This window comes from Zalophus californianus, chromosome 1 (genome assembly GCF_009762305.2).
Source record: "Zalophus californianus isolate mZalCal1 chromosome 1, mZalCal1.pri.v2, whole genome shotgun sequence".
NCBI lineage: Eukaryota > Metazoa > Chordata > Mammalia > Carnivora > Otariidae > Zalophus > Zalophus californianus.
In genome coordinates this window covers 60,177,561-60,203,395 of record NC_045595.1, presented here as the reverse complement: position 1 = coordinate 60,203,395, position 25,835 = coordinate 60,177,561, and the positions used below count along the sequence as shown (strand labels likewise).

General features: G+C 43.8%; 1 protein-coding gene across 7 annotated transcripts; it reads left to right on the top strand.

Moving 5' to 3' along the window:
• The first annotated feature begins 6,624 nt into the window (after window positions 1-6,624).
• Window positions 6,625-25,793, top strand: ZKSCAN7 (zinc finger with KRAB and SCAN domains 7). 7 transcript variants are annotated; one of them, XM_035721991.1, is made up of 8 exons: window positions 6,625-6,923; window positions 7,198-7,279; window positions 8,654-9,185; window positions 12,106-12,262; window positions 13,766-13,857; window positions 14,176-14,302; window positions 16,155-16,730; window positions 23,586-25,793. In XM_035721991.1, the coding sequence occupies exons 3-8, from the start codon at window positions 8,772-8,774 to the stop codon at window positions 23,633-23,635; spliced, it is 1,416 nt and encodes a 471-aa protein (XP_035577884.1). In that variant the 5' UTR covers window positions 6,625-6,923; window positions 7,198-7,279; window positions 8,654-8,771; the 3' UTR covers window positions 23,636-25,793. The 7 variants fall into 7 exon arrangements, with proteins under 7 accessions (XP_035577884.1, XP_035577881.1, XP_035577873.1 ...); XM_035721988.1 differs by lacking the exon at window positions 23,586-25,793 and having other exon boundaries at window positions 16,158-19,112; XM_035721980.1 differs by lacking the exon at window positions 23,586-25,793 and having other exon boundaries at window positions 16,155-19,112.
• Window positions 25,794-25,835: the final 42 nt, after the last annotated feature.

Sequence of the window (25,835 nt, the reverse complement as noted above, 5' to 3'; positions counted from 1 at the left end):
GTCTTTGTCTGGTTTGGGGATCAAGGTAATAGTGGCCTCATAAAATGAGTTTGGAAGATTTCCTTCCATTTCTATTTTTTGAAAGAGTTTCAGGAGAATAGGTATTAATTCTTCTTTAAATGTCTGATAGAATTCCCCTGGGAAGCCATCTGGCCCTGGGCTTTTGTTTGTTGGGAGGTTTTTGATGACTGCTTCAATTTCCTTAGTGGTTATGGGTCTGTTCAGGTTTTCTATTTCTTCCTGGTTCAATTTTGGTAGTTGATACATCTCTAGGAATGTACCCATTTCTTTCAGGTTATCTAATTTGCTGGCATAGAGTTGCTCATATGTTCTTAGATTTGTTTGTATTTCTTTGGTGTTGGTTGTGATCTCTCCTCTTTCATTCATGATTTTGTTGATTTGGGTCATTTCTCTTTTCTTTTTGATAAGTCTGGCCAGGGGTTTATCAATCTTGTTAATTCTTTCAAAGAATCAGCTCCTAGTTTCGTTGATCTGTTCTACTGTTCTTTTGGTTTCCATTTCATTGATTTCTGCTCTGATCTTTATTATTTCTCTTCTCCTGCTGGGTTTAAGGCTTTATTTGCTGTTCTTTCTCCAGCTCCTTTAGGTGTAGGGTTAGGTTGTGTATTTGAAACCTTTCTTGTTTCTTGAGAAAGGCTTATATTGCTATATACTTTCCTCTCAGGACTGCCTTCGCTGTATCCCAAAGATTTTGAACAGTTGTGTTTTCATTTTCATTGGTTTCCATGAATTTGTTTAATTCTTCTTTAATTTCCTGGTTGACCCATTCATTCTTTAGTAGGATGCTCTTTAGCCTCCATGTATTTGAGTTCTTTCCGACTTTCCTCTTGTGGTTGAGTTCTAGTTTCAAAGCATTGTGGTCTGAAAATATGCAGGGAATGATCCCAATCTTTTGGTACCGGTTGAGACCTGATTTGTGACTTAGAATGTGATCAATTCTGGAGAATGTTTCATGGGCACTAGAGAAGAATGTGTATTCCGTTGTTTTGGGATGGAATATTCTGATATGTCTGTGAAGTCCATTTGGTCCAGTGTGTCATTTAAAGTCTTTATTTCCTTGTTGATCTTTTGCTTAGATGATCTGTCCATTTCAGTCAGGGAGGTGTCAAAGTCCCCCACTATTATTGTATTGTTGTCAATGTGTTTCTTCGCTTTTGTTATTAATTGCCTTATATAATTCGGCTGCTCCCATGTTAGGGGCATAGATATTTACAATTGTTAGATCTTCTTGTTGGATAGACCCTTTAAGTAGGATATAGTGTCCTTTTTCATCTCTTATTACAGTCTTTGTTTTAAAATCTAATTTGTCTGATATAAGGATTGCCACCCCAGCTTTCTTTTGGTTTCCATTAGCATGGTACATTGTTTTCCACCCCCTCAGTTTCAATCTGGGGGTGTCTTTGGGTCTAAAATGAGTCTCTTGCAGACAGCATATTGATGGGTCTTGTTTTTTAATCCAATCTGATAGCCTGTGTCTTTTGATTGAGGCACTTAGCCCATTTACATTCAGGGTAACTATTGAAAGGTATCAATTTAGTGCCATTGTATTGCCTGTAAGGTGACTGTTACTGTATATTGTCTCTGTTCCTTTCTGATCTATGCTGCTTTTAGGCTCTCTTTTGGCTTAGAGGACCTCTTTCAATATTTCTTGTAGGGCTGGTTTTGTGTTTGCAAATTCCTTTAGTTTTTGTTTGTCCTGGAAGCTTTTTATGTCTCCTATTTTCAATGAGAGCCTAGCTGGATATAGTATTCTTGGCTGCATAGTTTTCTCGTTTAGTGCTCTGAAGATATCATGCCAGTCCTTTCTGGTCTGCCAGGTGTCTGTGGATAGGTCTGTTGCCAATCTAATATTTCTACCATTGTAGGTTACATACCTCTTCTCCCTAGCTGCTTTCAGGATTTTCTCTTTGTCTCTGAGACTCATAAATTTTACTATTAGATGTTGGGGTGTTGACCTATTTTTATTGATTTTGAGAGGTGTTCTCTGGGCACAAAGATTTTATACATCAAAACTAGAAATCACATCACTGTTTTTCTTTTTTTAATATCCTACAGCTTCTAACAGGAAATAACCTGAACTGAAATAATGATTACCCCCTCCCGAAAATGTGTATCTCTTGACATTTGATCATGTTGTCGTCTCTCCCTTGACACCTGTCCAAATTCTACTTCAAGGCTCAGTTCAATGCTATTCCCTTTGAGGCTGACTGTGATCCCTTTCAAAATCAATTCCTCCCTTGGCTCTCTGAACTTCTATTATATTGGGTATCACATACTGCTTTTTACTAGTCACCCATATCTGCCTTGACATTTTCAAAGTTTACTCTTACTCCCCTATCTCCTTCCTAGAATCCAATGTTTCTTACATAGATGTCTTCCTTATGTTTGTATAGTTCTTATTAGGGCATGTCAAAAGTCACAACTTATCTCACTTAATCCTCCCAACTTGGGAGGTGTCAGCAAGCATGGATTGTTTTTTTCCATTTCACAAATGAAGAGACTTAAGACTCAGTGCCTACATAATTTGTCTAAGATCATAAATCCTAGATGGTAAGAGGCAGAGCTCAGGTCTGTCATACTTACAAGGCTGGAAAGAAATTCTAGTCTATGTTTCAGATGCTTCTGGAAGAACCTAGATTTCAAATCTGAGATCTAACAAGCCCAGAAATTGAAAGATTACAACTAACTGTGTCAAGTTTATTATTTCCAAGACCAAAATGGTGCTTTTGGAGAATCAAGTCACAGACATTGGTTCAGAAAGAAAGCCATCTCTGGAATGAGAGGCAGATCTTGGCTCATATTGCTTTGTGGCCCCATTTCCCCACCTGTGAAATAAGAAGGTGGTGGCTAGACTACCAACTCTAAGGATCCTTCATGCAGTCCATGAGTCCTTGCTATCAACTCTGGTGGCTGAGACTTGTGGGTAGGATGGCCTGAAAATGCTCTTTCCACTTTGCAGATTTGCAGCAGGAAGGGCCAGAGGCTGAGCTGGAGGTCCAGTGAGAGGGTTAGGATTGCAATGACAGGCCCAGAGCAGGGATTTCACCAGAACAGAGTACAGGGGGGTATAGTGTCCACTCTCTTAAAACTACTGGGGTAGAGCCCCTGGGAAGGAAGCATGGTGAGTCAGGATGGTACTAGGTGTGGAGGCAGAGGCCAGCATTCCCACCAAACACTTTCGCTGATGCACTGGGGTCACCAGAAGGTGACCACTCTCTGGGCCAGTCTCCCCATCTGTGTCACGAGTGAAGGTCAATACCAGCACCAACAATGGGCAGAGGCAGCCTGGGACCACAGCTCCCACTGCAGGGGTGGGATGTGGCACACACACCAGCACCACCCACCCCTGCCCAGCTGCCATCCCACTAGCAAGTGGCTTGGAAAGAGTCCTGAACTAAAGATGTGCCAGAACCAATTCCCTCATGGTCTTCAGGTCCCTGGAGCAACTTCCAGTTCTATCTAGGAAGCTCAGAGGCCGGCTTATCTCGTTGGTCTCTCTGCCTGGGATTGGCTTCCAGAGAGTAGGACTGAAGGTCCGTGAGGCTCAAAGCCAAAGAGAACAGTCCGTGCCCCTCCCCACATGTCTAACTCGAAGCCATATTTTATTAGTGTCCCTGGCCCCTCTTGTGGTCATAACGGGCTGGAACACCATTAGCAGGAACAAATAGAGTAATAAAGAACAGGAATGAATGGGGTTTAGAGAAAGATAGCCTCTTAGGATAGAAAGAGGAGAGGACCTCTCTTGATTTGAATTCAAACTCTTCTTTGCTCTTTTCAGCCAGTAAAATGTTACCCAGCTAGCAGGAGATTTGCCAAGCCTCACCTGCAAACTAATGATCCTGTCTTACTGAGGCATTGGGATTACAAAGCAGATAAGCAGATATAAGGGATGTCTCTGTCTCTTTCCCTCCAAGCCTCTCAATATAGCTGGCAGTCACAACCCAGACCTATGATTTTCTTTCCCTGATTAAAAAACCTTCCACAGCAACTCAGATCAAGGACCTATTGCTTAGAGGTTAGGCCAGGCACACCTGGGAAACAAAGGTGGCCTGACCTTTTCTTCCAGCCAAGAAGGCAGTTACTAAAACCAGCCAAGTTTGGAGTTTGTGCCTGGGGACTCAAATGTGAACCAGAGAGACATGGTATCAGCTCACATAGGGCTTACTCTACAGTGGGGGAGGCTGACAAGTAAACAATGTTAACAGAGTGTGACAAATAAGGACTGTGACAAATACAAATGAAGGGGCACCTAATCCAAGGAGAGAGATGGGATATAGAGAAGGCTTCCTGGAGAAGGAGGTTTCTCAGCTAAGTCTTGAAGAACAAGTAGAAGTTTTCAAGGTAATAGGAGAGTCTCTGCTCTTGGGCAACATCCACTCACATTCAAGCACAGTACCTGGGGGTTCCTGCCCATATTCTAGGGACCTACCTTATTTTTAAGGTGTATAAGAGTTCCTGGCTGTTGAAGAGGGGACTGTCCACACAGATGATGTCACAAGGTCTGAGCAGTTTGGGTGTGGTCTTTGTGGTCTCCTTAAATCAAAAGTTTGTTGTTATTATTATTATTATTAATTATTATTACAAACAAATGGGTCAAAGATAGCAGGCCTTGGCTGTAATCTGGATACAGTGGATAAAGAAGTGGGAGGAAACATATTAGAAAACACCTATTATACCTACAATGTGCCAGGCACCATTCTAAATGCTTTATATATATATTATCTCATCCAATCCTCATATTAATGCTATGATTTAGGTATTATTTTTATCTTTATTCTACAGATGAGGAAGTTGCAGCACAGAAAGGCCCAGTAACTTGGCCATGGTCACCCAGCCCATGGTATGACATCCAGGGTTCTAGTTTGGGTCCCTGCGTGAATGATAGTGCCTTTCATGGTGATGGGAACATGGGTGGAGCTTCAGAACTGATGGATGCTGCTTTAGGCAAATAGAATTTCTGTTAGCTCTCATACGAAAGCTAGTGTGATGGTTTCTCAGGGTAGTGTTCCCTCAGATCTCTTTGGCCCAAATGCAGGTGTCCCAAAAATGCTATATGGGAGGCATCATGTAGCATGTCTTTCCCACTGGGACTCAACCCAGTCATGATAGATCAGACCCATAGTGCTGGCCACAGAGGGACCTATGAAATTTAGACATACTGTCCTGATGAAGCTGGCCCTCACAGACAATGAAAGCCAACTGCCTGGACATGAAACAGCTCTAAGGAATAAAAGAACTCAATCTTGTTTTCCAGATCTTGTCTCCTACATACTCCAAAGCAGCTAGAACTGCTGGACAACACATGATCAGGGAAACCTGAAAATTGGAGCTGACAGCATTTGGCCTAGCCTTAAGAGATTTCTTGCTTAAGAATCCTGAGTCTCTGAGGCCTTAATGAACCAATGGGCCACATCCAGTGCCAATGACAGGCAGAAGCTAGGATGAGATAGCCAAGACCTCCCTGTGAGGTTTCCAAATGTAGGGGGTGATCTTAATATCAGAAGGACACCCTTTCTTTCGGCTAAGTGGGCAAAGACTACTCCAAGAGACTTCCTTTAGAGCTTGTGAAAACTCTGCAGGTCTTCTGATGCCTTTATTTCTGTCCTGGCTTATGCAGGGAACTGAGGGACATGTCAGGTCCAGAGGTTGGCCCAGAACACCCTAGAGATATTGTTGATGCCTGGATACCCCAGGAGACTGTTACTTTGCAGCCTGTAAAAGACCTACCTTCTGGGCTACAAAAAGCTACATAAGATACAGCTACTTCTATGGGAAAGTGGCTGATCTTATCCTCTGCCCTTCATCCATGGCCATTATATCTAGAGGTTGTGGCTTCAGGGCCTGCTCAATCATGTTAGCAGCAGGGACCTGTTCACATCCTGCTTCTGTATGCAAATCATTCTTCCAGGTGAAGACCACCTGCATAGCTCCTGCCACCCAGATACTAGACAAGTGCATCTAGATTATGCTGTCCCCTTACCTTTCCACTTTTTATCTGCTCCTCGGCACTCCATCGGGGCCTTTCCTTGGACAGCAGATTGCCAGTGCTTAACTTTAGGAAAGATTAACCACATCCATTGGCCAAAATATCAGTCACTGGGCCTGTTTCTTCATTAATAGGATGGAGATGCCTGTTCACTGAAACTCAGATTGGGTGAAAATGCCCTGGGCATCACATACAGTATATGCCAGGCCTTTTGCTATGTAGTGTCTGTATGTTACCCCTGTCAGCATTCATAGCCCTGTGAAGCGCACATTATGCTCTGCATTTTTCAGATGACAGAAACAGTCTCAGAAGTTGGGTGTATTTCCCAAGGTCAGCAGAAGGGGTAGGGGCAGAGCTGGGGTGCATATGGGTAGCTCAGACTGAACGGTCTGAGAGGGGCACATGCCCAGCCTGAAACCTCACTTTAGGCCCCGCCCCCTCTCCGTTCCGAGGTGGCCCGGCCTGGCCCGGGTGCAGGTTGTACTGGCTCCCGCAGTCCCGCTCTCCCTTCCGAGGGCGGGGAAGCGCGCGCCCACCTTCGCCACAGAGATTTCCGGGATCCTGGAGGGGCCGGAAGTGGTCCCTATTCTCTCTTCCGGCTCCGCCATTGTTTTCGCTTCCGCGGGCTACAGCTGTGTCCCGCACGCAGGGTCGCCGTGACTGTACCCCGGTGAGCGGAGCAGGGGCGGGAAGGGAGGTGCTGTCCGGGCCGGGGTCGCTGGGTTGGAGCCGCGGCCGCTTGCAGCGACGCCGGCCCGGTACACGCTTTGCCTCCGCGGCCATTGGCGCGGCCCCTGTGAGCTCTGAAGCTGCCAGTTGTAGAGCCGCCTCTTTGTCCGGTACCCTTGACCAACTGTGCCTGGCCGGGAGCCCGGCACCTGCCGGTTACAGCGGAGAAAAAGGCAGACATGGCCAGGTGAGCTGGGCCGCAGAAGCCCTGGTTTAACGCAAAATGTAGATGGATATTTTCCCAGCCTTGCGCTGAGAGACAATACAAAGCATCAGAAGTGGGTCAGACACAGTCTTGAAATTAAAAACTTGAAGTGTCACTTGGAGACCCAAAAGTGCAGGTGAGATTAGCTGCTGAGCATTCGGAACTAGTAGGAAAATGATCAGAATTTTTTACAGGTGTGGGATCTCAGAGAAGCGTTAACAGATTGTTTTAATTTTTTTTTTTTTTTTTTATACAGAAGTTGAAGGCTAGAGAGAAGTAGCTTACCGAGGGTACTGAGATGCATGGTGATTAGCATTGATGGCCTAGTTACCACTAAGGTACTGATTTTCAGAGTTTTACGGTATATAAACTGGATAAAAGTGTCTTCCCCCACTTCAGTATCAGCTAAATGAACCACATTGATTCGTTTACTAAAGGTGTATGTGTACACACACACACAGAGTGTATATATACAAAGAAGACTGGAAACCAGCCCTGCCCTTGAGTCCTTACCCAAGTGGGTGAGACGGAAGTGTAAACCACAAACAGTGTGATAAGTGTTCTAGTAGAGGTTTGAATGAAAAAGGTACTGTGGGCTCTCTGAAGCAATAACCACACTTAAGCCTGGAGAGATCAGGAAGGTTTTCTAGTGGAGGTGGTTGAGTAGAAAAAGGTCTAGTATTGACTGACTCCATTTGGTGGCTGTCTAGTAAGAGGGTGTGAGTGGCGAGTTGTGCATACACTAGTTAAAACAACAGTGTTTTAGTGAGAAGTACAGAGAAGGAGGCTACCAGCTTTCTTCCTGCATGGGGCAATCAGGAAAGCAAGCATTCAGGAAAAAATGGTATTTGTTTTGGGTCTTGACAGATGAGTGAGAGTTTGTCAAAAGTTGAAGAAGAAAAATCCAAACAGGACAAGAGTATGTGTGGCTTCTAGCTGTGTCTTTAGAGCTTTAGTCCCAAAGTTTATTGTGCTTCTCTGTCACAATAGAGAAGAGTAGAAGAGCTTTGAGCATTCACTTCCAGCATAAATTTACTTATAAATTAAATCTATGTACTGTTTTACAAATTTCAGTACACAGTATAAAACATAAATAGGAGATAAGTAACAACTTAGTGTGTTCTTAATATACCCTTTGGATCATCTTGCATATTCCTCATTTGGAGATTATTGCAGCTTCTCTAGCCTGGGTACCTGGGGAGAGTGGTATCGGGTGTGTCTAGAACAGGGCCCAAGGCCAGGTGGTGAAGGGCTGTGAATGCTAGGCATACACATTTAGGTTTTATCTTGTAGGTTATGGGAGCCACTGAAAGTTTAAGAAGGGAAGTCCCTTGGAGAGATGCTTAGAGACTTCCCTGGTTGTGCCTCCCTCCTTTTTTTCCTGGAGCTTTTTTTTTTTTTTTTAAGATTTATTTATTTATTTATTAGAGAGAGAGAGAGAGAGAGAGAGAGCGAGCATGTGAACAGGGGAAGAGGCACTGGGAGAGGGAGAGAGTCCTAAGCAGACTCTGCACTAAGCACTGAGCCCTACATGGGGCTTGATCTCATGACCCTGACATTATGATCTGACTCTTGGAAACCAAGAGTCAGATGCTTAACTGACTGAGACACCCAGGCACCCCTGGAACTTTGGTTTTTAACTGTAGATAGTCTGTTGTCAGTCTGGGGCTGAACACTCTGGGACTCTGATTTCTCTCTTGATGTTTTTGTAGGTGACACCCCCATTGCCCTCTGTCCCCAACTCTGAAAACAGCTCCTGAGACCTGAATTACAGAGCATCATTTTAATTGGACAAACTGCAGCTGAAACAAGCTTCTCTTGGAGGTCACAATGGCCACCCAAGGCAGGGGAACTTTAGGCCTCCTCCCTAGGGGTGCTGTTCTCCAGAAACAGGAGGGGCGCCAGACCATGAAGCAGGAGCCAGGGAGCCAGACCTGGGGTCAGGGCTGCAGTCTCCAAAAGAACCACCCTCCTGTCTGTGAAATTTTCCGGCTGCACTTCAGGCAGTTATGTTACCATGAGATGTCTGGGCCCCAGGAGGCACTGAGCCGGCTCCGGGAGCTCTGCCGCTGGTGGCTCATGCCAGAGGTACACACCAAGGAGCAGATCCTGGAGCTGCTGGTGCTGGAGCAGTTCCTGAGCATCCTGCCTGGGGAGCTCCAGACCTGGGTGCAGCTGCATCACCCTGAGAGTGGCGAGGAGGCTGTGGCTGTGGTGGAGGATTTTCAGAGACACCTAGGAGAGGTGAGCAGATGAGCCCAGAATGGCATATGGAACCCTTCTCTAGTGGTTGGATTAGCTTGGGAATAGTCATTCTCCGTTCCCTAGGCTCTAGGCTGGTTTACCCTTAGGATTCCTGAGCCAGTTCCATGGATAGTGAGCAAATAGTTTTGTGCTTCAAGTCATAAACAAAGATACAGTTCCCAGACAAACTCTGTTCATTGCTTTGTGAACTACTGTGTCGTGACCCTTGCTTCAACCTGGAGATCTACACAGTACTCCTGGCGGGTAGAGGATCTGCCCACTGGTGAGAATGGGGGAGTGTGGTAGGGAGTAGATTTTTGGGTATGTTGATAACATGGACCTTCATTTGAGAAGTTCTCATTACTTACTTCCTTGGACTTCTCAGAGTCTGTTATCTCTCTTTCTGCATTTTAGGTTCTTTATGAGAGGTGACATTTCTGGGCCTCATAATCATTGGTTTCTTTTCTAACTTTCCGAACCCAACCGGGGTCTTTCTTTTTTTTTTTCTTTAATTCTCATTTTGGTTTACCCTGTTTCCTAGGGTTCTCTCAAATTTAAAGCCAAGGTAATTCAAATTAGAGAAGAAGTTGGAGAGTCAGCTGTGTGATAACAGTGGAAAATCTGGCTTCTAGGACCACAGAGCTAACTAGCTCCATGACCACTTGTATCAGTCAGGGTGTAGCCAAAGAAGCAAAGCCAGTAGGAAATGATATATATTGTATATTTATATTTGTGTATATATCTATAGTTTTGCTACAGAGTGGTTTGAGTGATTATGAGGACTGGCAGTACAATTCGGAAATCTGTAGAGCAGGCCATCAGGAAAGGCCAGCTGGAACTCAGGCACAGGCCGAAGCTGTTATCTACATGCAGAATTACTTTTTCATGGAACTTCCAGCTCTGATTTTAAGGTTTTGTAACAATGAATCAGGCTCATCCTGATTGGGATGGGTCTTTGGACTCTATTTCTTACTCTGCCGTTATTGTCAGCTTAAGTTTTTTCTAATGTGGAAGACATGAGAATGGGACTGTCTTTCCTACCATAGGCTCAGAAAATGTATTTATGGCTAAATGAATAAACACACTTTTTCATGGCAGTTTGCCAGGAGAAGATTAAGGAATATCAGGGCAGATCAGATTCATTCTGCTCAGCAGGAGCGAGCATGTGTACTTTGGGGCTGGAGAGGGTTGTAGAGCAATCCCTGCAGGGCTGCAGAATCATGCAATTTGCAAAATGCTTTTATATCCTGTATCTTATTTCAGTTCGTAGCAGGCTTACAAAATATGCAGATAGTAATCATATCTCCATTTGACAAGTGATGCAAGCACAGAGAGATTAATTGACTCATCTCAGATGGCAGAATTAGTGAAAGTTCTCTTTGTCCATGAGATTTAACTGAAGTATGGTTATTGCTGATTACTACCAAGTGTGGGAATCAATTTTCTAGCTCCCTAGGTTCTAAGCCACTAGTTTTCCCCTAGTAGCTTGCTGTGGAGTGCCATCTTAGAATGAAAATTGGAACAGGGTTTTCTTGCCTTCAGAGAAAAGAAACGTGGGAGTCTGAATCCTAAGTAATGAATGGGAACTGGACCAGCATTTAATTGTTGGTGAATTTCAAGGTTGTGTTATCATGATGCAGTTAAGTTCTATCTTCTTCCAATACCCACAGCAGCTGTATTTAAGAGCTGTAACTCCCACTTATAAGAACTGTCCAGTGGAGACTCCAGGGAGCCTCCTGTTTCTATCATTATGCTGGAGAGATACACAGTAAAGGAGAGAGTCCTCTCACATCTCAGCAGATGTAACCCAATGGGGCAAATCCAGCAGGATTTGTGAAGAAGTTATTTTCACCTTAGGCTGTACTGTGTACGTGGCAGTGCAAGCAAATGAGCCTATAAATATGATTCATTTAGATGGTATTTTAGGTTTTCAGCTCCAAATGCTGGTGAAAAAATAACCATGAGATTGTGAGAGCTGGTTTGATGACAATAAGCAAGGGTTAGAAATACCTATCTCTGAGGTATTCTCAAGGTCTCTTAAAGATTGGTATTACCTGATCTTATTTGACTTTTTATATACCTTATTTTGGAGGGATAGTACATATTGAAAACTGGGTTTCCAGATAACTCTAAAAACTAGTAGTAAGTATCGAGAGAAAAAAAAAGTATCAAGAAACAATCAGTCAGCAAATTTTAACTGAACACCAACATTGGGCCAAGCATTGTTCTAGGAACAAGTGATCAAGACAAAGTTCTTACCCTCAAAAAGCTTTTATTTCATTGGGGGAGAAATAGACAATAAAGGCATAAATAAGATAATTTAAGGGTTAAGACATAGAGAAAATGTAATCAGGTAATTTGAGATAGAATGACCCTTGCTTTGTCAGTGTGGTTAGGAATGGCTTCTCTGAGGAAGAAACACTTTTGTTGAGAGAAATTGGAAAAGCTCTCTTGAGGTTTGTCAGCCACTATTCTGGGCTGTTGCTTCTGCTGTCAGCCGCAGTAGCGTTATATGTGCATGTGTATGTATGTACACCTATCATTTTTTATTTTCTAGGTACTTCTGATTGGTCTTTTCTGTAGACTAAGGTCACAAGGAGTGTATAGAATTGCCGTCCTGGCTCCTTTTTCTAGATTGTTCTTCATGAGCAAATTTGTGTCTGAAGAATTGACAAAATGGAAGTGGTTATATAATCTGGTCTTCAGGCTCCTACCAAGAGGTTCAACAGAGGGATAGCAGGCAGGATTGCAAGCTGTAGATCCTGTTTTGACAGTTTTTCCCTCAGTAGACTGTACTGGTGGGGCTGGAAGGACATTGGCTCTTCTTTTCCTGGCTTCTTTTTGGGGGTATTTCTAGAGGTTTTGGGTTCCATACCTTGAAGGATGCTCTTTTGAATCCAATTATAATTCTTGTCTCTAGGTTTCAGGTACTGTACAGAAACAGGAAATGCATTTGGAGGAGACAACAGCCCTGGGTACAACAGAAGAATCTCTTCCTACTTCACCCTTCAGTGAGGGTTCAGCCTCTGGAGGCTGCCTGGAGCCTCCTCATGACCTCCTCCCCAATGGGCACTCTGGTACTCAACTCCCTAGTTCTGGCCTCAAATCCTGCCTCCTTTTTCTCCTCAAGTCTCCTTTCCTTTATTTCCCTCTAACCTACCCCATTGGAATCCCTCATTGCCCTGCCCTCAGTCTTCCTTTCCTAGTGACTTTATCTGTTACTTTTGCTTATTCTCCAATCATTCATACATTTAGCAAGTTTTTGTCTAGCACATGTCATGGGTAAAGCACTGTTGGGGACCAGAGAGATACAGTACATAGTCACTACTTTCAAAGACCTTGTTACCTAGTTGGCAGGGAGTCAGTCAACTGCAAGAAGAGGTATCCTTGTAAGATACATTAAGTGATATCTGTTCCCAGGCATTTGATGCCATGAAAATGAGCAATATGGACATTGTGAACGGTGAGCAAAATCATTATGGGCAGGGTGGGTAGGGGAGGCTTCGTGGATGAGGTAACAGTGGGATGCGACAGTGAAAAATGGGGGAGCAAATTGAAGGGGGGAGAAAAGTGGTAGGCACCAGAGCAGAGGATATAAGCAGAAACTCTTAAGTGGGGGTTCCTTGCACCCCACTGAAATGGAATAAGGAAGAACTGTTTTGAGGAGTGTGGGGTCTATTGAACAGGGCCTAGCGATTGAGGCTAGGATAATTTTGATGAGTGGGTGTTGATGTGTTAGAAACGGTATTTTGGGAGAATTATTCTAATGCATGTGACCACTCTGGGGTAAATGGTGAGACCAGTGGTTGGAAGCCCCAGTAAGAGACCAGTGCCCAGAATGGATGTGAGGTGATCATTGCCTGAACAATATTGAGTGGAATAGAAATAGAGAGACAGGTGACACATTGTGCAGGAAGAAACCACGGGACAATGAAGAGGAAGGAGAATTAGGGGGATTGGCCAATATTTGGATTCATTAACAGAACTTGGGTAGTCAGGAAAGCAAGTTGGTAAGAACGTCCATTTTTGACTGAATTTAAGGTGATGAGGGACACGCAAATAAAATGTCCAGTAGGCTACTAGAAGTCTGTAATAGGGGTCTAGAAGAGAGCTGGAACTGGGAAAGCGGCATTAGAGCATTGAGAGTCCGTGAGATCTCTGACAGAGAAAAAGGGACGCTCTGAGGCCGGAGCGCCTGCAGTGTCCATAATGAGAAGCCAAGAGAAGGAAGGGAAATCAGGAATGAGGGGCCAGAAACGTGAGGGGCAAATCAGGCTGGGCTGATGCTAGGGAAGCCATAGAGAAAGAAAGTGGGCAGAAGTATAGCTTCCTTCAGAGAGTTTGAAACGAGTAGGGTTGCGAGGAATGGCCAGTTCTCAGTTGGACCAGGGAACCCTCTGCACCCTCAGAATAACAGCTGCGTGGAAAATTCACAGCACAGTCAGAATAATGCCTGTATGGAAGGGGGATGAGAGGCAGTGTGTGGAGCTGCCTGGGTTCTCTTGAACCCACTCACTGGAATACAGATCTTACTGGGGCCGAGGCAGGGTTTCTTCTCATAGCTCTCTTTCCTCCCTCAGGTCAGTGTGCTTCTCAGGTGCCTGTCCTTTCCCAAGCTGGGAAGTCAGGAGACCAGGCAGTGGCAACTGTGCTTCGGATGGTCAGGCCCCAGGTGAGCTGGACTCTGTCTTCCCTGAGTTCCCAAGTCTGTGGCCTGGGAAATAGCTAGCGCTCATCTCCAGGGCTCTGGCCAATTCTGAGATTAGTCCTGCGGTTTCCCTGCTTAATTGCTTCCTCTGGAATTGGGCCCTGCCTGCTGAGTTCATGGATTCTGTCTGGCCCTGGACTTGTCCTTTTAGATGTGTCATCCCAGCTTCTCTCCCTCCCTCACCCCTTTACCCACCAGGCCCCGACCTGGGCTCTTGGTACCCTGATGTGGCTGCCCTTCAGGCCGGGAATATCCCTGAGCAATAGAAGCTTGTCATTCCAGGGATCTGCAGCGTACCAGTTCCTGTCTGTGGACTATACTGAGAGGAAGTGGAAAGGTCCGGCCCTCAGTCAGAGAGCCGTGTACCGGAGCATCGTGCCGGAAAATTACTGCAGCATGGCCTCATTGGGTAATGATTCTGTTCCCTAGTAATACAGTGTGCATTCTTTTCTTTACATTTTCTTTGCTATATTCTTTTTTTGTCAACTTTTTTATTATGAAAAGTTGCAAACATGAGATAAAGTAGGGAGAATACTCTAATGAACCTCTCTGCGCCCATCACTCAGCCTTAAGTTATCAACATTGTGTTTACTTCATTATTAATTGACCTAGGGTGGTTTGGTTAGAGTTTGTAGTTGTAAGGAATAGGGAGCCACTCACATTATTGTAAGTACTGAGCTGTGTTACTTAACAATAAGGCTGAAGGAATGGAAACCCTGATCAAACCCACGAGCTAGACCATCCTTTGGGAAACAGGGCCCTCAGCAACAACAGCAAATAATTTTTATGCCAGGGAATGTAATGCTCTTGCTCCCCGCATATCCGTTTTGTCCTCCCACTGCTACCCATTTTCTTCATTCTGTATCTTTTGTCCCCTCATAGCTGCTGCTTTATTAGACTTTCTGTTCCCACGTACTTTCTGCATGCTCTGGCTCCTAATGGCTTGGCTTCTCTCTGTGCCTCATTTCAGTTTAGAGCTCCTTCTTGTTTTAGTTTTCTTTATTTTGCCCTATTTCCAGCTCACATTTTACTTAGAGAGGGACTCCAAGGGTGGTTCAGCCTTTAAGTATCATCTCTGTTTGGGCAGAACTTTGCCCCTGTCCACAGCAGAGGTGTAGCATACAGAGAAGCTACACTTGGGCCTGGTGCCCTGGTCTAGTCAGTCATGGTCTGAGATGTATTGAGGCCAGTTACTTGGCACAAAGCATGGCTGCCTCAGCTTCCCCTTCGGGAAAGACTGAGGCAGGACAGCTTCCTGGAAAGAGGGGTTTTCAGGGCAGGTTCTCTGGTTGGCAAGTGTAGCACAGTAGCCAACTCTAGAGAGGGTGGGTGGGCTTAGGAGTCCAGGAGCCAGATATCTATGTCTCCCCTATACGCTGAAATGCCATATGATGGCCTGTGGCCCTGGTTAAGATATGATTAAGAGGAACCAACAGTTTTGTGTTTAAACATGACTGATTGCTTGCTACTTCCACCTATTCCAAATTCAAAAGGAAATACTCAACTGTTCAGTTTCCTAGGATTCCAGATTATCAAGATACCAAAGACATATTTTGATTCCTATTTCAAATTATCGATCCCTTTCTTAATTTTTATAGGAATGTAGTACTTGCAGTACTGACTTGTACCAGTCTAGTGCACCAGAGACTAGGGGAATCCTCACTTTTACAGCTCTGCTGTCCCTTCCAGTACTTTTCCGCAGCATTTCTGAACCTGTGACTTCTCTGAATCTTGTCACTGTCCTCACATATGAGAATCACTTTTTTGATACGTTTTTTCCTAACTGTGTTTGCCCATACTGTTTCTCATATTTGATTTGAGGTATTTGCCCCTCCTTTCTCTCCCCAGTATCTTTACTGGGGACCATGGAACCATACAGTGTCATGGTTGGAAAGGACGTTAGAGTTCATCATTTTACTAAGTGACTTCTGTAAGATCACACCACCTTTACAGTCTGCGCTCTTGCCTTGCGGTTGCTCTTTTTAGTTGGACAATTAAGTGGAGAAATTAAGAGCTTCAGGACAGAGCTCTGTCCTGATAGCTCTTCTTCCATCCTCCCCCACTGACTGCCTTTGTCCTCTTTGTCTTTCTGTCCATGAAGAAAAGCTTGAGCTATTTCCCATCTTTCTCGTTCTTAATGTGTCATCTCTTAATGTGTCCCTTAATGTGAAGGTTTTTTCAGGTCCACAGACTCCTGATGATACTGTTTCATCAATAGGACAAGAAACAAATAAGAGTTGTTTTCTTCTTTCTTTTGGCAGCAGGTGAGACTAGGACGCGGCGTTCAGAGCTGCCTGCAAGGCAGGAAGTTTCTAAAGGACCGGCGTCATCTGATGGGACATCAGGAGGCCTCTGTGGAGTAGTTTCTGGGGAACCAGAGACAGGAGCTGCCTGTGAAGGTACTTTAGAGAAGCTGGAAGGGCAATCCTCAGATGAAGAAGGGAGCAGACTGGAAAGTGATTTCTTCAAAATAACACACGAGGATAAAGATAAATCCACAAAAGCTGGATGTGATGAATATAATGAACTTGGGAGACATCCAGATCTGTCCTCTAGTGCTGCAGAACATCAAGGAGTTCTGAAGGGACAGAAATTTTATCAATGTGATGAATGTGGTAAAGCTTTCAATCGGAGTTCACACCTCATTGGGCATCAGAGAATCCACACTGGAGAGAAACCCTATGAGTGTAATGAATGTGGTAAGACCTTCAGGCAGACCTCTCAGCTCATAGTTCATCTGAGAACCCACACAGGGGAAAAGCCCTATGAGTGCAGTGAGTGTGGAAAGACTTACCGACACAGCTCCCATCTTATTCAACACCAGAGACTCCATAATGGTGAGAAACCCTATAAATGTAATGAATGTGCAAAAGCCTTCACTCAGAGTTCCCAACTGATTGACCACCAGAGAACCCATACTGGGGAGAAACCTTATGAATGCAATGAGTGTGGTGAGGCCTTCATACGTAGTAAAAGTCTTGTCCGGCATCAGGTGGTTCACACTGGTAAAAAACCTTACAAGTGTAGTGAGTGTGGGAAAGCTTTCTGTTCTAATAGAAATCTTACTGACCACCAGAGGATCCATACTGGGGAGAAGCCTTATGAGTGTAATGAATGTGGCAAGGCCTTCAGTCGGAGTAAATGTCTTGTTCGACATCAGAGCCTCCACACTGGGCAAAAACCATACAAATGTAGTGAATGTGGGAAAGCTTTCCATCAGAACTCTCAACTTGTTGACCATGAGCGAATTCATACTGGAGAAAAACCTTTTGAATGTAATGAGTGTGGTAAGGCATTCAGTCTGAGTAAATGCCTTATTCGACATCAGAGACTTCACACAGGTGAAAAGCCCTATAAATGCAATGAGTGTGGAAAATCCTTCAACCAAAACTCACACCTTATTATTCACCAGAGAATTCACACTGGTGAGAAGCCTTATGAATGTAATGAGTGTGGGAAGGTCTTCAGTTATAGCTCTAGTCTCATGGTACATCAGAGAACCCATACTGGGGAGAAACCCTATAAATGTAGTGACTGTGGGAAAGCCTTTAGTGACAGCTCACAGCTCATTGTGCACCAGAGAGTTCACACAGGAGAGAAACCCTATGAATGTATTGAGTGCGGGAAAGCCTTCAGTCAGCGTTCTACTTTTAATCATCACCAGCGAACTCACACTGCAGAGAAGCACTCAGGTCTGGTTCGCTCAGTTTCTTAAGATGTGATTTCCCAAGGAACTTTGGATTAAGCTTCTTTTTATAAGAAGGAACTCTTAAAACTGCTCATCAAAATGTACCAATCCCATGCTTTCTGGTGAGTCATGAATGTGGGAGAGTGGGAGTCACAGTGAAATCCTTTTCTGCTGTTATGGAAGTAAGGACTACACATTTCATGTACTTTTAAGTTTGTTTATTCTTTCGTTCATTCTTTTAAACTATTGAAAAATCTGACTCATTTCTCAGTTCTGCATCCCATTAATCAGACTGTGCTTTTCAAGGACAGAGATTATGTGTTTCTTATTCTACTCCGCCTCTACTTTACCAGTTACATAAGTCATATTGCAAGATGGATTCATTCTTTTCTTTCTCTTCACTAAGGCTCTCCCTATATAGTTTTTAAACTTCCACTCTAATTCAGGCCCTCATCACTTGTGTTCCCTACCTATAAAGCCTTTCTTTTCCTGTTGGCTAATGTATATCCCTTAGATTCTTCCACATCCCTCTCATTTCTGAAAGACCTTGAAATGCTCTTTCTTCCCTCTTAAACTTCTATTCATTTGACCTCAGTGCTTCCAATTAGTTGGTGCTACAGTGTGTAACTGTTACTAAATTACCTTTCCAATCATTCTGAACTTAACGTGTATGTGTATACTTTTATATCAACTTATTGTAGGCTCTTTAAGGCTAGGTATGGTATCTATTCTTTTAGCATATAGATAATAATTTTCATATAGTAGTTGTTTAATAAATAAATTTTTAAAACTCTGCTCGAAGTTGCACCATCCTTAAATTGGGTACAAGATCCCCGTCCCCACCCCAATCAGACTAGAGGCTTCTAAAGATGGAAGTGTATGTGTAGGATATCACACACAGGGGCCTCATTGATATCTTCTATGTGTATTCCTGGACATCTCACCTCTGTTACTTCATTGTTGGTTTCTGATAAATACTCTATTGTGTTTAGGAAATTTCCTTCTATTTCTGTTATTTATTTATTTATTTGTTTGTTTGTTTTTTTAAGTAGGCTCCATGCGGGGCTTAAACTCATGACCATAGGATCAAGATTTGCATGCTCTACCAACTGAGCCAACCAGACGCCCCTCTATTTCTGTTTTTAGAAAAAGCAAGATAGTACAGTAGTTAAGAACACTGATTTTGTGCCTAGTACCCTAATTCAAACCCTGGCTCCACCACTTTTCTAGGTGTGTGGTCTGGGCAAGTTACTTAGCTTCTTTGCGTGTCAGTTCTTCCGTCTGTAAAGTAAAGCTGTGCTTGTTAGGATAAAATTAGTTCATAAATGTTAGGCATTTAGAACACTACTTGGCACTTAGTACCCACTGTAGCAATTATTACTATACCTAGAGTTGCTAAGTTCTATCAAGTTTTTAAAAAAATCTATTGGTGTAATTTTATGGGTCATATCCTTTATTTTTGTAATTCACTTTTTTACAAGTTTCCAAATGATTGAAATTTCCTTGAAGTCCTGGAATAAAACCTGTTTGTTTGTGGTGATTTTTTTTTCTTCAGTAGAGAACTAAGTTGAATTTACTAAGGATTTCCTGGCTTTCCAAAATGTATTTGGAGAGTTTATTTCTCTTTTATTTTCTGAAAGAGTTTGCATAATGTGGGAATTATTCATTAAAGGGTAAAAGTAGTGGCCAGATCCTTTTTTGGGGAGGAGGGAATTGGGAGAGATGTATCCTTAGCAACATTTTTATTTCTTCAATGGTTGTACTCTTTAGGTTTCTCCCTCTGTGTAAATTTTGGTAATATATATCTAGAAATCATTTTTACTGGATTGTTAAACAGTGGCATAGAGGACTTGACTTTATTTTTAAAAGTCAGACTGAATTTATACCCAGGAGATAGTTCAAGTGGTCAAATATGATGGTAAAGGTGCTAGGAGCTGGGCACTTACCCTTTTACCTCTTAGGCACAGAAAGAAAATATTCCATAGCTATACTCTACATCCCCAACCCTAATTATTCAGCTTTTAAATCCAGTAGGAAAAATCAAGAGATTATGGGTACTAAAAAGTTACTGAGTATTGTTCTACATTGGGAGACATTTCTGTCAAGGCATTAACCTCCTGGAGTGCTACAGAGGATACATTCATGAAAACCTCTAGGTGTTAGGGACAAATTGTGAGTAACCACAGGTTAGCTTTTGCTTCATGGAAAAAAAATATCCCCTGACCCTAATATTAGGACATGTTCTAGCCTGATGGGGCCTTGTGGAAGCATTTGTCCCAGCTGTGTACAGAGAAAGTATGTCAGCTGGCTCCAAGTAACTAATGGTGCCAGTATTTGACCTAGGGTAGGACAATGTAGATACTACTTACTGAACCACAATAATAGTCCCACTAATGTATGCACAGGACCAAGTAGGATGAGGAACAGACCCCCCTTTTAAGGCATGCGAATGAAACCATAGTAGGAAAGAAATGCATGATGACCTACCCCCTTTTCTGACCTGTTGGTCTTTCTCAACTTTTGCTTTGTCAGGAATTGTTGGCTGACTGAAAACAATGTCTTTCACCTTAGGTGGCCCAGTACGTAGACTTAAAAGTTTCTAAAGAATGAATGTACAGATGGCATTTTCTGATATCTTAACAGGCTTTTCCCCCAAATCCCTTCCTGTTGCATCGTCTTCTATATGGATGATGCATTTACAGTATATTCAGTTTCCTAACTTGGTGCCATATGGATTGTGGATGGAGATGCACAAAGCCAATAGTTATCCAAGATTTGGTTACAATTAGGTCATCGGACAAAGTAATCACAGGACAATATATAATAAGGAGTGGTAACCACAGTTCCATGTTCAAGACCATGGGGCATAAATAAATGTACATGCCCAGCCATTAGATTACATACATTATATACTTTGAGTCCCATTTTAGAAAAATTGAAAAATGCTGTATCCCCTTGCTGAGACTGTCTATGTTGCTTCCTAGGGGAGGAGGGGCCAGAACAAATGCAATTACATCATACCTGTAGTGACCCTGGCAAGTCATAGAGTATGTCCTGATGTCAAGGAGAGACCACCAGTGAAACTCTCCAGTCAGCATTCAGGCTGCTTTGGCAATGGGTAAAAACTGATGACACTCAAGCTCTCCCTTGGGAACCACACCACTGGAGCCCCTAGAACTTGAGATGTATATGGTCTATTACAGGGGCCATTTACGGAAAAGGTGGTCATGACAGCTGCTGTGATGCTAAATGTAAAACCACTAACAACTGTATTCTCTAATTTAAGCTGTGTGTTTACTATGATCATCTACTCTTAATATCTATCCTAGTGAGTAGTACTGGAACAATGAGATAGTTGTGGGGTTTTTTTAGGAGATCTTTGATAGCCACTTGAGAAACTCTAGACAATTCATCTCATTGTTTCTTGTTTTCCTCCTAAGAGTGGACATGTGGGATACTTGAAGAGTAGGATCAGGAACTGCTGGGCAATTTCCAACCATCTGCAAGAAAAAGAGAAGTTACATATCTGGTGAGGGGCCTCTGATTTGCCCAGAGCAATAAGCTAGAGTAAAAGTTACGAACAGTTTCTATTGTGGCAGAGGTAAAGGTGTGCCTTACCTGCCCTGTCCCAAACAAGAAGCTATATATAACACATTTTTCTCCATTCATCTGTCAATGGACACAGGTTGCTTCCATATCTTGGCTATTATGAATAATGCTACAATAAACATAGGGGTACATATATCACTTGAAGTATCTTTTGATCCTTTTGAATAATCTGAGAGACATAGCCTCAAAAAGATTGTGAGTTCCCAAATGGAAGCATTGCATTACCACCATCTTGACCAATAAAGTAAGACCTGAATAACGATATTGACTTCATTTACCCAAATATGAATTGGAATTTCTTTAGCTGGCAGATGTCATGATAAAGATGGAAATTGTTGAATATTTAGGTAATTGTGACCCTCAAAATACCCACATTCTGAATAGTGATGTTTTGGTCTGGATGAATAGGTTTTTGTCAGGAAAAAAAAATACGCTTGTAGATAAAGGCAACAAGTTGAATAAGAGACACTGGAATTTTATTTTTAACGTGGGTCCAAGTGATTCTTATGTTTTCTAAAATTTGAGAACAACTGGGTTGGAGTATTAATGAGTAATCATTACCTCCTGGGAGAAAATGTGAAGTTACCAGCTTGAATCAGAATTAATGACCCATCTCCCAAATAAAAGAAAACATGAAAAGCAAGACTAAATTGATCATAACTGTCTTAATGTACATGAATGTTTTTCTTAAGTGTTTCCTGATAAGGTGGCAATAGTGTCACGGACTTCTACTTCAAGCATCAATGGGGGGGTGTGCAAACTTCTGTTAGTCTTATTATTTCTCTGAATCTCTGTTTCTCAATCTCCTTGAAATGTGGCAGCATTGTTGTGCCACCTATGTGAGCTAATGGATAAAAAAACTCCCGGTGTGCTCTTATTCCAACTGTCTGTTTCACATTTCCTCTTGATGTCTAGTTGGCATCTTTCACTTAACACATTCAAAACAAAACTATTGATCCTTTTCCCTAAAACCATTCCTCTTTCAGTCTACTCTCTTTCTAAAAAGGAAACTTAACTCTAGTTGCTTAGATCAGTGACTGTAGAGTCATCTTTAACCAACAACCAATTCATTAACAAATCATTTTGCTTCCCGTGCCTTGAAAATACAATTGACCCTAAAACAACACAGGTTTAAATGGGTGTTTTTTAAAAATATATTTTATTTATTTATTTGACAGAGATTGAGATAGATCACAAGTAGGCAGGCAGAGGGAGAGGAAGAAGCAGGCTCCCTGCTGAGCAGAGAGCCCGATGCAGGGCTTGATCCCAGGACCCTGGGATCATGACCTGAGTTGAAGGCAGATGCTTAACCGACTGAGCCACCCAGGTGCCCCTGAAAGGGTGTTTTTTTGAAAACTTTTTAAAATTCTGTTCAATTAGCCAACATAGAGTACATCAATAGTTTTTGATGTAGTGTTCATTATGTCTTTTTTTCCCCCAGCAAGTTTACTTAAAGATTTGGAGATTTATGACAGCTTGAAAAAACTCACAGAAGAACAGGGAGCCTAGAAATAGCAAAAAAAAAAAAAAAAAAAAAATTAAGAAAAAGTATTGTAAGAAGACAATAGATGTGTGGTGGGGGGGGGCTAGAAGGTGGCAGCTATAGTGATAGGAAGGCAGGCCTGAGGAGAGGCACTAGGACCTCAGTGGGAGGAGAGCTCTGCTGGTGAAGACAGGAGAATCTGCATGCATCAGGTGGGGGCTCCATTTCAGAAGTGCTGGGAGCAGCAGGGAAGGCACAACTGGCATCTGCTTCAGCTGTCACTGAGGCCTTGGGTTGCAGAGGGTCTCTTCTCTCACTCCATGAGAGGGGAATCTGGGAAGAGTGTCACCATAAGTGGGGACAGGGACGCAGATGCTTCTGGAGCTGGCCAGTTAGGAGATGGACTTCTCATGCAGACTTCCTGACTGGTGAGATAGAGGGGGCAGGGGTAGCGGTTTGGGGACCCAGCAGGTCAGTCCTGCCTGATTCTTGAGAGTGAGCAGGAGTCAGTCAGCCAGGGAGGTGGGGACGGTGATTGTGAAGAGGTGACTGAAAGGGGCTCTGACACAAGCTGTGTGCCCTCTGAGATAGAGGATGCACAGAGCTGCCCCTCAGTTGGAATCCAGGGTGGTCACTGGGCCCTGGCAGTCCTGCATCTTCCTGCATCTCTCCTGCTGTGTATACCTGCTGGGGGCTGGAGGGACAGCTGGAGGAGGAGCAGACCATGCAGCAGGCAGAGGGAAAGAACTGGAAGGCTGTCTAGTGCTGTCGTTGAAGGCCTCGGTGTCACCCAAAAAAGCACTGGGCTTGCCTTGGAGTGCTGCTTCCTCCTCAGAGGCTGGTCTTCAGCAGTGATTCTAAACCCACCTCAGGGGTGGTGGCAATCTCACATTGCCTTTGTCTTGTCTGCAGGGGTCCCCAGTCTTGCCTCCTGGTCAGAAGTATGTACAGCTTGTTTCTGAGGCCTGCAACTATCAAGTGCACCTGAGCTGTTCCTCCAAGTATGTTTCTGTCTGATGGTTACATGTGCATCCTTTTGTGCTGGATCTTCCTCTGAGAAACCACCAAAGCTGCAGCTGGACAGCAAGGGCCTGTCTGGCTCATTTTCGATGAGGACCTCTGGAGCACCTAGGCCTGAGATATGGCCAGAGTGTCCTCCTCTACAGCTGTGAGAAACATGAGGTAGAACTGTATGAGATCATAGGGCATTTTATTTGGGACAGCTCTTACAAGAGATACAGGATTTCTGGTTGGACACACTTCTGAGCTCTCGGGGCTGGAGGTAACTCTGCAGGACCCAAGCCTTTTAAGAAGGAAGAGAAGCCTGCATGGATCCCCAGAAACTGAATGAAGATGGTGTCCACCATGCCATCAGGGTGCCTTCCCTAATAGCCCTGCCTCTCTGGCTGGGGTCTTTCTGCTGCTTGGCAGTCCCTTTCACAGTCTCTCTGAGAGCCCTCAACATGACTTCTCTGTGGACTGTCCTTGGGCACATCTGGGTGCTGTGGGTGGCATAGCGGTTACTAGGGAGTGAGTAACTACAGAGGGAGTGAGATGGCACAGTGTACATGCTGAACCACTGAACATGTTTGCATTGGGAACAGAACTACTTTTCCCTGAAGGCCTTGCCTGCCAATTAAGGCAGAATCTATAGAACTTCAAAAGTCACATTGGAAAATGATGCCATGAAGTTAGCCCCTATCTCCCACAAAGATTCTTGTGGGCTCAGGGGACCCAAACACAGGGACAGCTCCAATCAGATGGGGATCCTACAGTGTCCCCTCCTCAATACTAGTGCCTGCCATGTGCCCAAAGGGATGCAAAGCAGGAGGAGGTGAGCTGTCCTGCTTGCATGAGCGCTGTTGGGCCTGTGTCTTCACTCTTTTGCCAGATTCCTGAATTGTGAGTCCTCAGACCCAACCCCAAACGTCTCATCACACCTATGTATTAACAGAGGAAGCTCTCTGCTGACTTCAGCAGGTTGGGAGGGCAGGGTTGTGTCCTGCAGAGTGAGATGAAGAACAACTCCAAGGGCGCTCTTCAGAAATAAATCAATGCACACACCTCCTCCAGGCCTACCCATGGTGGCCCTACAGGCACCCAGAGCCCTGCCTCCAAGTTAAGCAGAGGCTGGAGGACATAGCCCATCCTGATCAGGTGCATGCATGGATTGGGTACAGGTTCCCTGGGAGATGTGTTCAAGGCATCTTCTAGTAGGCTGCATGGATTATGACTGTACTCTTATCTACTTCATAGTGGCAGGCAATAGTAGCTAGGCAAGTGTATTGGTTGATTACACTGTAGACCCACCCAGTAATTTGTGGAAGGGTTGAGCCTTTCATGGCAGGTACCCCACATTTACAATTTCTCTTCATGTTCCTCCTGTGAAACATCACCCTCTGCCCAGCCCCCCAAACCAAAGTAAAAGTGAACATGATAAGATAAAGATGAGAGTATTGCCATATTTAAAGCAAATTCATCAATGGGGGGTGAGGGTGCTAAATAATTTGCAGCAGTGATAGTGATTTAAATGGCAGAGCAGTAGGAGACCCTAGGTTTCTCTTGTCCTTTCAATACAGCTAGATAGTTATCAAATCATTCTGAGCTCCTGCAAAATCATTTAGAGATATCAGAAAAGAAGTGCTTCAGCTCTACAAGTAGAAGAGGGCTACTTTTTGGAAGGTAGGAGGTGTGGAGACTTGAATCTGGGGTGATATATCAGGGTAGAGTGGAGGGGAAGGAGCCTGCTTAAGGAGGCTACTGCAAAGTGTTATAAGTAGTGGAGAGCAAAATCAGAGCCAGAACTCTGCTACAGTGGGTTATGTCCCTGGCTTAAAAGTGCTCACTTGGCAAACCAGGGCAGAACCCCAGGTGGGACATGGTGGTCTCAGGATCCCTGTGGTCAGAAGAAGTTTGGGGGGCAGGGCACTTCCCTAAATACGGCCAGTTATGATGACCATAGTGTAAGAGTGGATGTGATTAGATGTTGAATTATGAACCATAACACACATAATCCCAGAGGTGTGGTTATCTAAAATATATTTAGAAAAGCATTGTATTTGTGCACCTGGGTGACTCAATCAGTTAATTTCCAACTCATGATTTTAGCTCAGGTCATGATCTCAGGTTCCTGAGATGGAGCCCTGCATAGGGCTCCATGCT